The sequence below is a fragment of the Sycon ciliatum genome, chromosome 5 (assembly GCF_964019385.1).
Source record: "Sycon ciliatum chromosome 5, ocSycCili1.1, whole genome shotgun sequence".
Classification (NCBI taxonomy): Eukaryota; Metazoa; Porifera; class Calcarea; order Leucosolenida; family Sycettidae; genus Sycon; species Sycon ciliatum.
Window position 1 is genome coordinate 21,416,216 of NC_088647.1, and position 14,023 is coordinate 21,430,238.

The window sequence follows — 14,023 nt, forward strand, 5'->3', positions numbered from 1 at the left end:
GCACCCGGGTGGATTATGTGACGCTCTCCTACAGTGCTGGAGCGTGCTAGTCTGTCTCTTTCGCCGACGGCATCCGCAGTGCAGGCGTGAAGCTGGTCTTCGTGGTACGCTCTTCTGCGCCCGGCTGGTCCGAATGGTTCCTGTACATTCTTGCACGTTATTAGATAAACCTTGTTTTGGTCGAAAACATGTCATGTTGGTTGGCAGCATGTTACCAGGCGGATGACCACTGTGTTCGGAAACAGTGTGATTGTACATGTACAAGGTTGTAGTAATGTCACTGTTTCCGAACACAGAGGTCCTCCGCCTGGTAACATGCTGTCAACCAACAACATACGTGTATGTGTATGTCTATGTCTACTCCGCCTTTACAGATGCTTGCCGCCTACATTGTAGTTACTCGAATTTAATTTCTGCTTTCTGCTGTAGTCTTCGGTGTACCAGTACATGTAACTTACTGCATGATTGTACCGTAAATAGATTTTTTGTTGGAGGAAAACAAAAGCAGCACATGGAGCACAGAAGCCACTGGAAATGTCGACGGGGCTTTCTACAGCTGTATTACACGTACAAGTATCCATTTCTATTTCTCCTCGGAAACTCGTTAGACTTGGCACTTTGTAACGTACATCATGGCTGTGAATATAATTATTATATTAATTTTATAATACGTTGCCTGCTGGTGATAACATTGTGCAAGAAAGTCTGAGTTGCGACGAACTCTGTACACCTCCTTCGTGCCTTTTGTGCTCCACGTTATTTGTTGTTGTTGAGCCCTCTCCGCTGGCAACAGGAGATTTTCCTCCTTGTACAGTATTATCAAGAGTACATGAAAACCAGAGTGTGCAGCTTGGGGCCTGCGAAATTCCGTGATTACATCATATTTGGCCCAGATATCTGAGGCGGGAAATGGCGTAGTGCGTACAACTGAGCTGCAGTTGTGCAGAAAGAGACCTGCTTGAATCCTGCTTGTACGCACTACATCACTAAAATGATGTAATCACGGAATTCCGCCGTGATAGCCACCCATCCGAGCTGCACACTCTGGTTTTCATGTACTCTTGGTATTATGGCTGTTGCAGGTACAGTAGTACCAAGAGTAGATAATTATAAACAGTTTATCTACTCTTGGTAGTTCTGATGCATTGTACCCACTAATTACTTTGAAGAGTGACGGTAACTTTGAAGAGTGTAATGGAGTAGTGGATGCTCTGCCGGGTAGCTTCCCCCCTCTCACACGCCGGTTTACAAGAGTTTGTGCGTCCCGTCATTGAATACGCGCCTCTCACCTGGATATCGGCTGCACCATCCTACCTTTAACTAATACTTCTGGAGACAATCCAGAGGCGGGCTTTGGGGATAATCGACCCTGGCCTGGCGCCGTCATCCAGAGTCTGTCCCCGGGGAAAATTGCGGAAAAAATCGCAAAAAACGCGGGGAAAAACGCGGCATAATATGGCATAATTTGCGGTGAATTTGCGGTAAATATGCGGTGAATAATATTGATGTGCGGCAATTTTCAGTGAGTATGTAGTGAAATCAATCAGTTACAAGTCTCTGGTGTAAGCACTCGTCATATTTGAGTAAAAAGCCGCCATGATGAGACGTTGCTGACCGAACAGTGCACTGTGTGTACGTGTAGTGCAACAAAAAGTTTAAAAAACGCGGGAAAATCGCGGAAAACGTGGTCTTTTAAAAAATCGGAAAAAACGCGGAAAAAAACGCGGCCGCGGAATCGCAATTTTCCCCGGGGACAGCAGAGTCTGCCACGTTTCAGCCCTGACTTACTATCTCAGTATCTGTACAAGCTGCATTATGCCTTCATTACTCCCTGCATGCATTAGACTTAGAGCCACCCACCCGGATCATACTTTACACAAGGACCAGAATAGGTCAGTCCCCAATAAAATACACACGAGTCTGGACGGTGACCCTCCAGTTTGACGAGCTGTGCAGATCGTGTCACTTGTGCAACCAAGAGCAAGCCAGCATACCGGATTCTAATCAAAGAATAGAGTCACTGAAACATAAGCTGCATTACTGTGTTACGGCGAAGGCCAGCCACCATAAGCAAAGAGTTATAGGTTGCCCACTAAACATCAGCTGTATTTGTTATCATGCAGTTATGCCAGCCATCAAGCAATCTCCTAAGCAAAGAATAGAGTTAGTTTTTCAACTGAAACACAAGCTGATTGCGTTACGGCAATGGCCAGCCACCAACGTCAAAGCCAGATTCCAAGCAGAGTAGAGCTAGGTTTTCAACTGAAACAATAATAATATTGCTGTATGTGTTATGGCAATGGCCAGCCAAAAAACCAAATTCTGCATGTAAGCAGTACAGTAGTAGGGTTAGGTTGTCCACTGAAACACCAGCAGACGCTGTATGCGTTATGGCAATGGCCAGTCACCAAACCAGATTCTAAGCGAAGTAGATTTAGGTTGGTCATTGAAGCATAAGCTGTATGTGTTTTGACAATGGCCAGCAGCCACCATAAGCAAAGTAGAGTTAGGTGGATGTCAGTTACGGCAATGGCCAGCCACCAAACCAGATTCTACGCAAAGTAAGTTAGGTTGCTCACGGAAACATAAGCTGTATGAGTTATGGCAATGATCAGCAGGTGTGTCGCCGAAAGAAAAATCTACAGGTATAAAATTAGAAATGAACAACAAAGATTGAGGGTATCCTCACACTAGGCGTGTGGTATGACAACAGCTGCGGCGTTACAACAGCAACAACAACAACAAGAAGAAGACTAGAAGTAACAGGAGTACAAGAAAGTAATCACCATGGGCCATTAGAATTGCCTGTAACGCCGCACAGTCCGAGGACCAGGAACCTCAGACACGAGTGTGGCAAGTGCTGAAGGAACACGGCGAGCACAAGCAGAATGCATACTAATGTGCGAGGCAGCAGTGGCAACAGCAACGGCAACACACACTTGGAAAACGTCACACAGACTGTTAAATTGCAATGGGTGCACAACATTCGCTGACCAGATGGGCACTAAACAGCTACAGCCGTCACACACTGTGACAAAAAGGTATGGATTTCCCACAGTAACAGAAAGAGTAACAAATGAGGAAATGAGCAACAAAGAAGGAGAGAGAGAGTCCGTTATGAAGCCAGGCAAGTACCCAAGAAAAGGAGAAATGTGCGGTAGCTCATTCTCAAAAAATGTTAAGGAAAAGGTAAAGTTTGGCCAGAAACAGGTGAACGTTCTCTGTTCGTCACACGGGTGTGCTTCGGATCAAGTCCCAAGGAGCAGCACATGAACGAGGAGTGCTCAACCATGCTGACCTAGGTGACCAGGCTCTCTGCGGCATGGTATTGGGAGCTAACTAGGACACTACGACCAGTCTAGTTAGCAATGGACACAGAGGCATATGGTTGGGTGCAGCTGGAAAGGGATGCATGACCGTTTCCCAATGCGGACTGCGTAATGAAGGCGCTGAGGCTCTGGATGGTGATTAAATACTCAAGATGCAAAATAGACGTTGCAATCAATATCCTCAGCCTTCATGCTCACCATCATCAGCAAGGGCATCAAATCGGCTCTTCCCAGTGACGTCCTGCACGAACAATGAACACATTGGCAGAAGGAGAAGATTAGGAGTCAAAGCGTCAGCAGGATTGAAGACCTGCCCACCTCACACACGAATACAGCACTGGTCCGACAGAATGGTTAGAAGCAGGAAACCACAGAGCGGCGCAGTGAAATCAGCCAGCACTGTAGTCACTTCTCTAAGCTGGTTGTGTTGCTCAACACAATCGGAAGCTGGTGGCAATGCAGATGTGCAAACGACTTTTTCACTGTAGTCACCTGTACAAAAGAACACAGTATCAAACAAAGGAATAATTGGGACGGGATGTAAACTTACTGTGTTAGGTTCCTCGGTAGCCGTCTTAGCTGGAGACTTGCCCCAGGCAGGCTTGGCAGGAGGGTTCGCGGGTAGGCGGTCCTCTTGGCGGGAGTTGCCTCGGGCGCCACCACGCTCATCACGAGAACCACGCTGTGCCGGGCGAGATTGCGAGCTCTTCTTGCTGCCGGCTGTCTCCCAATCGCCATCTTCTTCAACATCAGAGCCACGGGCACCACTGTCGGCAGTGGTACTAGGTTGAGGGGCAGGAGCAGCTGAGCGCCATGACTCCCCACCTCGGCCACGTCCAGATTGGTCACGGCTAGATTTCTGATCAGTACGCGGGCGCTCCTTCTCCTTCTCGACAGTCTTGATCTTCTCGGAGCTCTTCTTGGCTTCGACTTCGCGTTCACGAGTTGCGGTGTCAACAGGCCGGGCAGCACCAAAGATTGATGATTTTGCAGTGCTGCTATTCGAGTCTGCCGCCTCTACTGGCTTTGTGCGCTTCTGCAGATTGAGGCGTGGACGCTCGCCGCCTGAGGAAAAAACAAACAGGGGAAAGAACAAATACATTAGACAGTGCAACCACAAACAAACAACAAAAACTCACTAGATATAACACCACCACTGATAGCAAGAGTACATAACCCCCCCCCCAGAGTGTGCAACTCCCACATACCCTGCTGTCCCGACAGAATTTCAAGTTGACGTCATTATTTATGACGCAATGCTCCTTGCACCAGTGATTTACAACATGTGTACGGGTGTCAACGCATCACACGTTTTTCTTTGCAATAATTTGTACAGGATCAGATCGGCTTCGGTCAACCACAGGTTCCGGATTCGTCTGATAATCCGTGTACAGTGCGCATTGCATCATCAAAATGACGTCAACTTGAAATTCTGTCGGGACAACACCCATAGTCGAGTTGCACACACTTGGGGGTTATGTACTCTTGCTGATAGTAAGAGCCTACATGAAAGAAATCTGTGAGATATGATATTCATCCACAGCAGAGATCATCCCATCCGTGATCTGGGGCCCCAGGCCATCGGCTAATCGTATTTTAGATCAGGAATACATTCATTCAGACAGAAGCAGAAAATATAATTGTGCTCACATAATTACATTATAACGCGTGTTGTGGTATTATTATTTATTCCCGTAGCTATGCAGAAGACGTTACTTCAGTAACGTGTGGCGCTAGCCAGGGTCCACACAGCTTTAATTTGGTGTTTGTGTGTTTGTTTGTTTGTGTCACGCCTGGCGCTATCCCGTATCTGTCCCGTACCGTACCATCAAACACAGCTGGCCACATACAGCTGGCCGCACTATTCAAATAGGGCTTTCAAACGCAAGATCATAACGTGAAGCAACTTGGAAGAATGGGTATGAATGCGAAGTGTATGGGGGAATGCATGTAGGGCGATAGTGCGGGTTCGAATCCCAGGATATGCCTGAAAAAAAAAAGGAGAATTGAAAAATGTATAACATCCCTATGCTTTTTTGCCGTCATCAAGGCGGTAGACGGTGTCGTATTACCCTCGATCGTACATGTCCCGTACCTACATTGTATCCCGTACCGTACCATCAAAGACGGCTGGCCACAATGCATATTCAAATAGGGCATTCAAATGCAAGATCATAAGGGGTCGTCCATAAATATCGAACTTTTTTCACAAAACGAAATAATTTCGTTATGGGGTGGGACGGGGTTGACCAATTTCGTTTCAGAAAACATTGATCCATGCACATGGCCGTTGTATATGCATGTATGTCAACATTTTTTACGTTCTGATGGGGAGGGAGGGGTTGGGTCTAAACTAAAATAATTCGTTTGGTGAAAAAATTCGATATTTACGGATGGCCCCTAACGTGAAGCATCTTGGAAGAATTAGTATGTATGCGAAGTGTATCGGGGGATGCATGTAGGGCGCGCGATAGTGCGGGTTCGAATCCCAGTTTATGTCTTAAAAAAAAGGAATTTTTTAAAGAATTTATAACATCTCTATGCTTTTTTTTGTCTAGGTCATCAAGGCAAAACAGCATAGCGTAGGGCCCTGAGCTTCCGAGCTCTCTCGTTATGATTACAGCAGAGATACAAGGAAAAACACTTACTAGGTCTGCTGGGGCTTCCATCACGAGAATTACCAGCGTCCCGCCGTCTATCATCATTGTAGCGGGGTGCGTCCCTGCGATCGTCGTACGAACTACCTTGACTGCCTCTATCATTATAGCGGGGCGCATCCCTGGGAGCACTGTAACGACTGCCTTGTCCACGGTCGTCATATCGACTGCCTTGTCCGCGATCGTCGTATCGACCGCCTTGTCCGCGATCGTCGTATCGACCGCCTTGTCCGCGATCGTCGTACCGACCGCCTTGTCCGCGATCGTCGTACCGACCGCCTTGTCCGCGATCGTCGTACCGACCGCCTTGTCCGCGATCGTCGTACCGACCGCCTTGTCCGCGATCGTCGTATCGACCTCCTTGTCCGCGATCGTCGTATCGACCTCCTTGTCCGCGATCGTCGTATCGACCTCCCTGTCTACGGTCATCGTATCGGCTGCCTTGTCCGCGGTCTTCATAGCTGCTGCTCTGACCTCTATCAGTACGACGTCCTGGCGCGTCATCATATCGAGACGGGGATCGGGATCCTGGTCTACTGGTGCTGCGCGAATCACGGTCTGATAGAGGGCGATCACGACCACGGTCGCCACTATCATCGCCATTGCTTGATCCAGATGGATGTCGATCACCGTCACCATTCCTGCGTGGTGCACCGCTGTCACTGGAAAGGCTACTCCCACCATAGGGACCAGCACGGTCATCTCCGCGCCTGTCACCACGGTCATCCTGTGAGGGAGGTGGGCCACGTCGCCAGTTGTCCTCCAGGTCAGCACGATTAGGACTTCCCGTCCGGCCACCACGGCGGCTGTCAAAACGCTCATCCCGGTCACCACCTCCTCGGCTCTCATAGCGATCTCCTCCGCCGTAACCGCCTCCTCGGCTCTCATAGCGATCTCCTCCACCACCACGGCTATCATAGCGGTCGCCATCGCCAAAGCCACCACGGCTCTCATAACGGCTGCCACCACCGTCATAGCGATCACCTCCACGTTGTGGAGCAGGCTCATACGCATCCTTGGCAGGACCATTGCGCCAATCTCCTGTAGTGCGGTCTTCCTCGAATGGGTTCCTCATGCCAGGTCCACCACGGCCATCATCTGCAGAAAATCAAGTTCAACAGAAGACAAGGGGACTTCTGGTGAATCCAGAGAAACACTATGATATACACACGGGAAACTGTTGCAGGACAGAGATGATGACTGTGCACAAGATCATTAGATGTTACGTACATGCACCTACGAAGCACATACTATGAATACAAGCACTTCCTCAAGCTATAATATCTGCGTATCTCATCTTCTCTTATCCAGTTCCCCGCCAATAAGTGGGCAGGTTTACAGCCTGCAAATGGACGGCACATTTCTGTGATCTAGTTCCCTTGCTTGTCCGCATAATTCGGCGAAAACAAGTGTGTTTGGTTGAGCGAGGTCTCTCTTCATCAGGATTCTATTGTCATTGAAAGCAAATGTGTGTATCCAAAGAGCTTCCCAGTATGTGCAAAATGTACAAGTGATCATCCATGTACAGTGAAAAACCGAGTGGGTTTGAAATTGGTCCGAAGCATCGAGTGTGACTGTGATAAGGCCACACGTTTTTATTTCTATGTTTCTCGTCACCTGAAAATCTAAAAACGTATGCGAGAGGTGGAAAAAAATAAAAAATGACCGAAAAATAAAAAAAGTTTATTAGACCTTTGTTCACACTAAAATCCACCAATGCACCTGCAAAATAGCATCCATAGTTAGGAACTAGTCTGTGGTACATGGTAGGAGTTCTGTCAAAATATGTGCATGTGCAGCAATAAAAAATGCCGTCCTTGCATCATGTGTCGCGCAGGCCAGGCCATAATGTGCATGTGCATGAGTGTGCTGGTCCCCACATGCACAGTCCGTGCAGCACTTTTTTTTCTTTTTTTCTTCCAGACTCCTGAATCGTATGCGAGCGGGTGACGAGAAACATAGAAATAAAAACGTGTGGCCTAATATTGACTTACCATTGTTCGATGCCAGATCTACCTTGATGCGACGATTCTTTAGCATCTGTAGAAATACAGGAAAAAATCACAAACTTTATCACCTTTTACCCAACAGAAGTGCTACAAAAAAAAACAGTGCTAACAGAGATACACACAACTAAGAATAACAGAGTATAGGTTAATAATTACCTCTCCATTGAGTTTCAAGCCCTCCGCCAACTCAGTTCTCGTATGGAACTCTGCATAGCCGAAGCCCTTGATGCGACCACCGCCTTCAGTCGGGAGACGAATTCCAGCCAACTGAACAGAGATAATCAAGTCAATACAAACCACAAAGAAAGATGAGAAAATCGCACCCTGGAACCTGTCCAATATTGCTAACGATGACTTCACTAAGGCCGAATTCTGACTTTGGGAGTCCATTACGTGGCCGAATTAGGACACTCTCTTAGCGGATTTCTTCATTTGCCAGGTGCTATGTATACATACATGGTCTATGTCTTCCCAGAGAAAATTCCTCTAAAACATGGCCAAAACTTGCCACAGTTTGATACAAGAGTAGTACTTTGATCCTAGAGGGTGGTGGCGTTCCCACGGCGGATGCGGAAAACTCGGCTTTCAGCCGAGTCTCACGCGAACCGTGAAAATTATTTTTTATTAGTACTTAACCCTTATCCGACCGGCCAGTCAAAAATCGACGACTATCCGTCGATGACTTTAACATGCTGTAACTCACTTAGTTTTGATCGAATCTGCACCATTTTGGTCTCAAAAGATGCTGGAAAGACCCACCATTCATTTGCAAAATACCGGAGCGTCTTAGCAGCTTTCAAAGAGAAGTTTTAAGTCTATGAGCGAGGTCTGTTATCGCACCGCGTACGAAACAAATTTTCAAATGGTGTAACTTTGGCAATGATTACATTGCCCTCCTAAAACTTTGCCTGCATGCTTCCCTGATAGTATATTCAAAATGTGTTAGCATGAAAGTACAAAAATTAAGACTACAAATAGTCCCCATGTTGATGAGCCGTACTTCTCTTCAAAAAATGGAATTGGAGATGGAGTTTTGTTCCTCTTACAAATGAAAGCTAGAAACTGTTTCTAGAGAATTCCTCATGGCTCAAGCTTTCCAAAAAGCCCAAGTTTGCCAATATCTCGCAAGGGAAACTAAAGTAATCAACAAAATGAGTCGCGGCATCTCGCTTGGACTGAGAATTTGTCCACTTTGACGGTCGGATAAGGGTTAAAGTAGCAAGAGGTTGAAGAACCTATGTGTCCAACAGGTCCACATTGTCATGAACTCAGCTTGGATGACTCCTTGCATGCCAGCCACAGAATAATCAACAGGTGGTACTTTGCCATGCAGCAATCCAATCAGCGCATCGCCATGGTGGCGCAACTTGCCGCCACACGGCATTTTACCCGTCTGCCATTGTCAGGATTTTCCGAATTCCAGATGTTCCCGTTTTTGTTCTGTTCTGATGTGAAAGATTTGCTCATACGTAACTAAAAAGTGCAACGGTTGAAGAATGGTGATTATTGCGTGTTAAAACGGTCACGTTTACATGTAGGCGAAACTACTGGCACATCAATGGGTTTACTGGTAATAATAAATTTAGAACTTTAATTTTGAATAGTTTGAGGGAAAGACACAAACGGGAAAAGTCTGAAGAAAAAATTGACTGTCACCACCAGGACTCGAACCAATTTTAATTTTAGAACAATATCATGGTTGCACAATTTTTTTAAACTAGCACATCGGCGACCATCATCAGAGAGTGAACTGCATCATATTACCACTCTCCGACCATACAAAAGAGAGAGAGAGAATGGTGCAGGAGAACTGTACATGATGCTACATCACACTCACCTCCGATTTGAAAAAATCTTGGATATCCTCCTCCACTATATCATAAGGCAAGTTGCCAATGTAGGCAACAAATGGAGGACGCTGGGGAAGCCGGCTGAGATCGACCTCACTGGGTCCAAGCGCGGCCCGTGGGGCTTTTGGCAAAGCATGTAAGTCAACCGCTGCCGGTTCGTAATAGCGACCTTTGACAGTACGGTCAAGCACAAAGAAAAGAGAATATTTTTTCCAAAGCTACAATGCACGCACGCACGCCCACATAAACAATGGTTTCAAATCGAACTTCTTCTACAAAGTGGCACAATCGACGTTCAAGCATTAGATTTCCTTCGTGAAAGACAGCAACGGACGAGCTCCACAAAAAGAAATCTAGACAACATGCAAGAGGAATGACGAAGAATACTTCATTGATTTCAAACCAAAATAAGGATCATTGAAGAGCTGTGAAAGTTACGAAGCAATGAAAAATCATTTTCAACTCCATATCACCGAAATCAGACATGTACATAAACGATAATCTACAACAAACTTGAAAAGTGAACAGAGAAGGAGAACGAAATGCATCCTCACAAACTCCTTACCATCAGAAGCAGCCTCCTCAGAGGCATCAGCCCAGCTAGTGGAGCTGCGTGTGGTGACTGTCGTTTTGTCCAAAAACTGGTCTAAGGTCATCTTCGTCTTCTTTTCCTTCTTTTTCTTCTTTCCACCACCTACATGACAAGGGGTTGACATTATTCTCAGTTAGCTCCAACGAAGAAGATGGGAAGATATGAAAGGGGAAAGGAACTAACCTTGTTGCGGAGTAGAACCCTCCATGGCTAAAGATCTAAGCAGCGATCCTTGTAGCGGATTACACAAATATTGAGTTCTGACTCAAAACAAGAGACTGGTAAAGCCTACGTGTAGTATAGGTTGCTGGCTGAAAGAACGATTCGGCTTCTCCAAAACAACACCTGAGGATGATGAAAACGACAGATACTGCAAAGCTACATGCAAGTATCAAAGCAACACTCAGAGTCGCTCAGTCAGAGAGGATCCAACACAACAGCTAGCCAGCTCCGTTGACAAACGCTGCAAGCAATCGGTAGAGACACACAACAGCCACCTAGCCATGTGCGAGTTTTTGTATGGCGTGCATCAGCTGAACAAGATGGCGCGGCGCTAGACAGAAGCCCGCTATCGATATCGCTAGCCGTGGGTGGCACTGCCAGTGCAGCTACTGCATACTGACAGTACTGTAGTGTAGCTCAAGGTGTACTGCGCGGCTCAGATCTGCTAGTGCAGATCAGAGCCGTGTGCATGCATGTGCCGTGCTGCCAGCTAGCACTCGTACTCGATCTACTAGGTGCATGCGGGGCCGGGGTCGAATCAACCATAATCATAGCCTACGCGCTCGGGATCGTATTCATGGTATTCTCAGCCCCTGCGCTGGCAGTGGTATGAACCACTGAACCAGGGAGTAGTACACCGGGTATTGTACTACTCCCTGGTATGAACTATTAATGTTACTTGCTTGGTATTTTACTATTTTAGCCCCCTCTTGAACCTTCTATGTCATTCGGATCTTTAGTTGTGCATTGTACTGTTGAGATACCGAATTCAAATAAATCAATACCATACCAACCATAGTGAACAGTAGATCTACCACTCATCCTTTATTGCTGAACCCACGAATAATTGTGATACAGATTGTAAACCATGCATTCGAGGTAAAAGAAAAAGCCCTTAAGGCTTAATAAAAAGACAGTACCCACTACCCAGCCAGTACCTAGTCTCAACACTGTTTAGCTAGCTAGCTACCTGAGCTGTCTGAGTAAGCATGGTAAGAGCCAATAATAAAAGCCCTCACTCTATGCCCCCCTCCAGCTCCCCCAGCTTGTGATCAAGCGCTAAACTGAGTACATGTACATTACGAAATAGAGGTTGCGACTTCGGCGATGATCAGTGTGGGAGCAAACCCATTCCTGTACATGTACAGTCATGTACATTGTAACACATTTCTCAAAATGCGAAGACTCCACTGTAGCCATGATCCACTATATCCATACATGGAAAAGGACAACATGTTACGAGTTATGACAAACTCAGTGTCCACCAACGTAACCAGATCTTATACAGTCAGCGAGTGCGACAAAATGGCACAAAACTGACGAGGAGTAATGAGACATTCGGCGACCTGACACCTAGCTCCAACACTTCTCCAAGGCGCAAACCAACAACCTTCCAACTTGGAAGGCTCAGGTTCGGAAAGGTCCAAGAGGGTTGTCCTTTTCCTTTCTTCACCATAACTTTATTGGCTCACCATCCGAGTTCAATTTTAATATCTCTTTTTCTTTTAGTGATTGGTGTAGCCCAGAGACCGTCGGCGTTTGGAGAGTGTTGTGAAGATGTATGGATGTACATGTACATTATTTGTAGGTACTAGGTGCAAGTAGATCTACCTCAATTGTGTTTCGTTTGCCCGTAAATATGAGGCTGCCGGTATATAAAATTAATGACAATAAGTGACGTGAAGCCTGAAGGATTACAACTAAAGTAATTTTTAGCTACTTTTTACATGTTTTGGCTGGCAGTCGGAGAACAGTACATCATAGTACCGGTACATGTAGATCATATCACGTCATGATGCAGTGCTCTGCTCTGGCTCTGAGTATGAGTCTTGCCTCTTGGAGCAGCAGCATCATGACATTAGCCCACAATCCACATTGTACTCAAGTCAAGGAGTCAAGCTAGCTCAACTGATGCATGAGGGGTGAATTCTGCGAAACACGTAGTCTGTGCACTGAGCCGGGAGCGCGTGGTGCTTTCTTGCAGGTTTGCCAAGTCAAAAAGTGCTAGGAAGGTTCGACGGGTTTCTCACGTGCATGCTCCAGACGTTTTGAGCAGACACTTTCTTCTTGATACAGTCATGTAGTTTCCTTCACTATTGATTTGGCATTTGCACAATCATGTAGATGACTTTGCTTTGGGAACTGTGTGTCGCTCCCTATGGCTATGGTATGTGGGAGCTCGTGCTTTTCCCGCCGACTTTAATCTCACTTGTCGTGTTGACTGACTCACGACTGCCACCCAGAGCACACGAGAAGTCCATCGAACCTTCCACTGTACTGAGCCAACCTGCAAGAAAACACCACTCCCTGCTCAACTTGATACCCAGTGTTTCGGGGAATTCACCCCATATCAGCTGAGCTTGAGTAGGCTAATGTCGAAAATTGTGCTCCAAGACGGCAAGAGCACTGCATTACATCGTAACATGTACATGTACATGTACATGTATGTATGGCGCTCTGTAGTAAGTAACAAGGGGGAGGGGTTCTAGGCTTCTAGCCTAATACTTCAGTAGTAATACTAATAGCCGGCCTAGCCCGGTTACTTTAAAGGAGGTGACGAGTGCAGGGTCGACCTCTAGCTTGCTCCTTTTGTCTTTGTGCGGAGAGTTGAGTGAGAGTGCCCACCCAGTTTGTGGATAAAGTATTACGTTACCAACAAAGTCGCACAGCGGAGTCAGGTAGGCATATGCGGATAATGCCGGCAGAAAAATTGGCATAATTCGGTACTCTTTCTGGTAAGTTCCATGCATGTTTGGTATGTGGATAAAGAAATTGAGCAGAATTCGAGGAATTGCCCGCCATAAGGTTTGTATGGTTCTGCCAATTTCACTGCTTTTCGAGCAGAATCTGCCACCTTTTCGAGCATTATCCACCAATGCCTAGCAGTCAGGAGATGATGCAACTCGCAACGTTGCAACCTTTGCATGCCATGCCATGACACAGCCCCATCCCATGACCCATGCCCACATAATGTCATTGCCCAGGCGGTTTACAGTTACACCAAGACTCAAGAGTACACGAACAACGGGTTTCATGACTGAGTCTGTACGCGTCCCATCGCCCGTCGCATCCGTGGCAAAACCCCCTCTGTGAATCCCGCTTCATACTGCTTTATGCTAGCGCTGCCATGCCAAGATGGTGGACTACAGTCAGTAGGTGTAGCAAGAAAGACCCATGATGTTATGTCGAGTGTGTGTGTGTGTGTGTGTGATCCCCGGTAGCCCAATTGGTAGGGCACTGTCCCGGAAAGACAGGGGTGCTGGGTTCGCCGGCATCCCGCTCGTGGATCCTTCTTTTGCAACACTTATACTGGCGCCTGGCAATGGCTCGAACCCACGACTAGCTGACTCGTCGTTTTTTCCCT

The 14,023-nt window shown here is 46.8% G+C and overlaps 1 protein-coding gene across 1 annotated transcript; it reads right to left on the reverse strand.

The window, feature by feature from the left end:
- Positions 1 to 1,998: 1,998 nt before the first annotated feature.
- LOC135818021 (eukaryotic translation initiation factor 4B-like) lies at positions 1,999 to 10,940 on the reverse strand. The gene is made up of 8 exons (XM_065331346.1): positions 10,621 to 10,940; positions 10,411 to 10,539; positions 9,833 to 10,014; positions 8,152 to 8,262; positions 7,981 to 8,026; positions 5,978 to 7,084; positions 3,880 to 4,394; positions 1,999 to 3,570 (listed from the first exon to the last, which is right to left on the reverse strand). Exons 1-8 carry the CDS (start codon positions 10,643 to 10,645, stop codon positions 3,511 to 3,513), a joined length of 2,175 nt encoding a protein of 724 aa, XP_065187418.1. The 5' UTR covers positions 10,646 to 10,940; the 3' UTR covers positions 1,999 to 3,510.
- Between the last annotated feature and the right edge of the window lie 3,083 nt (positions 10,941 to 14,023).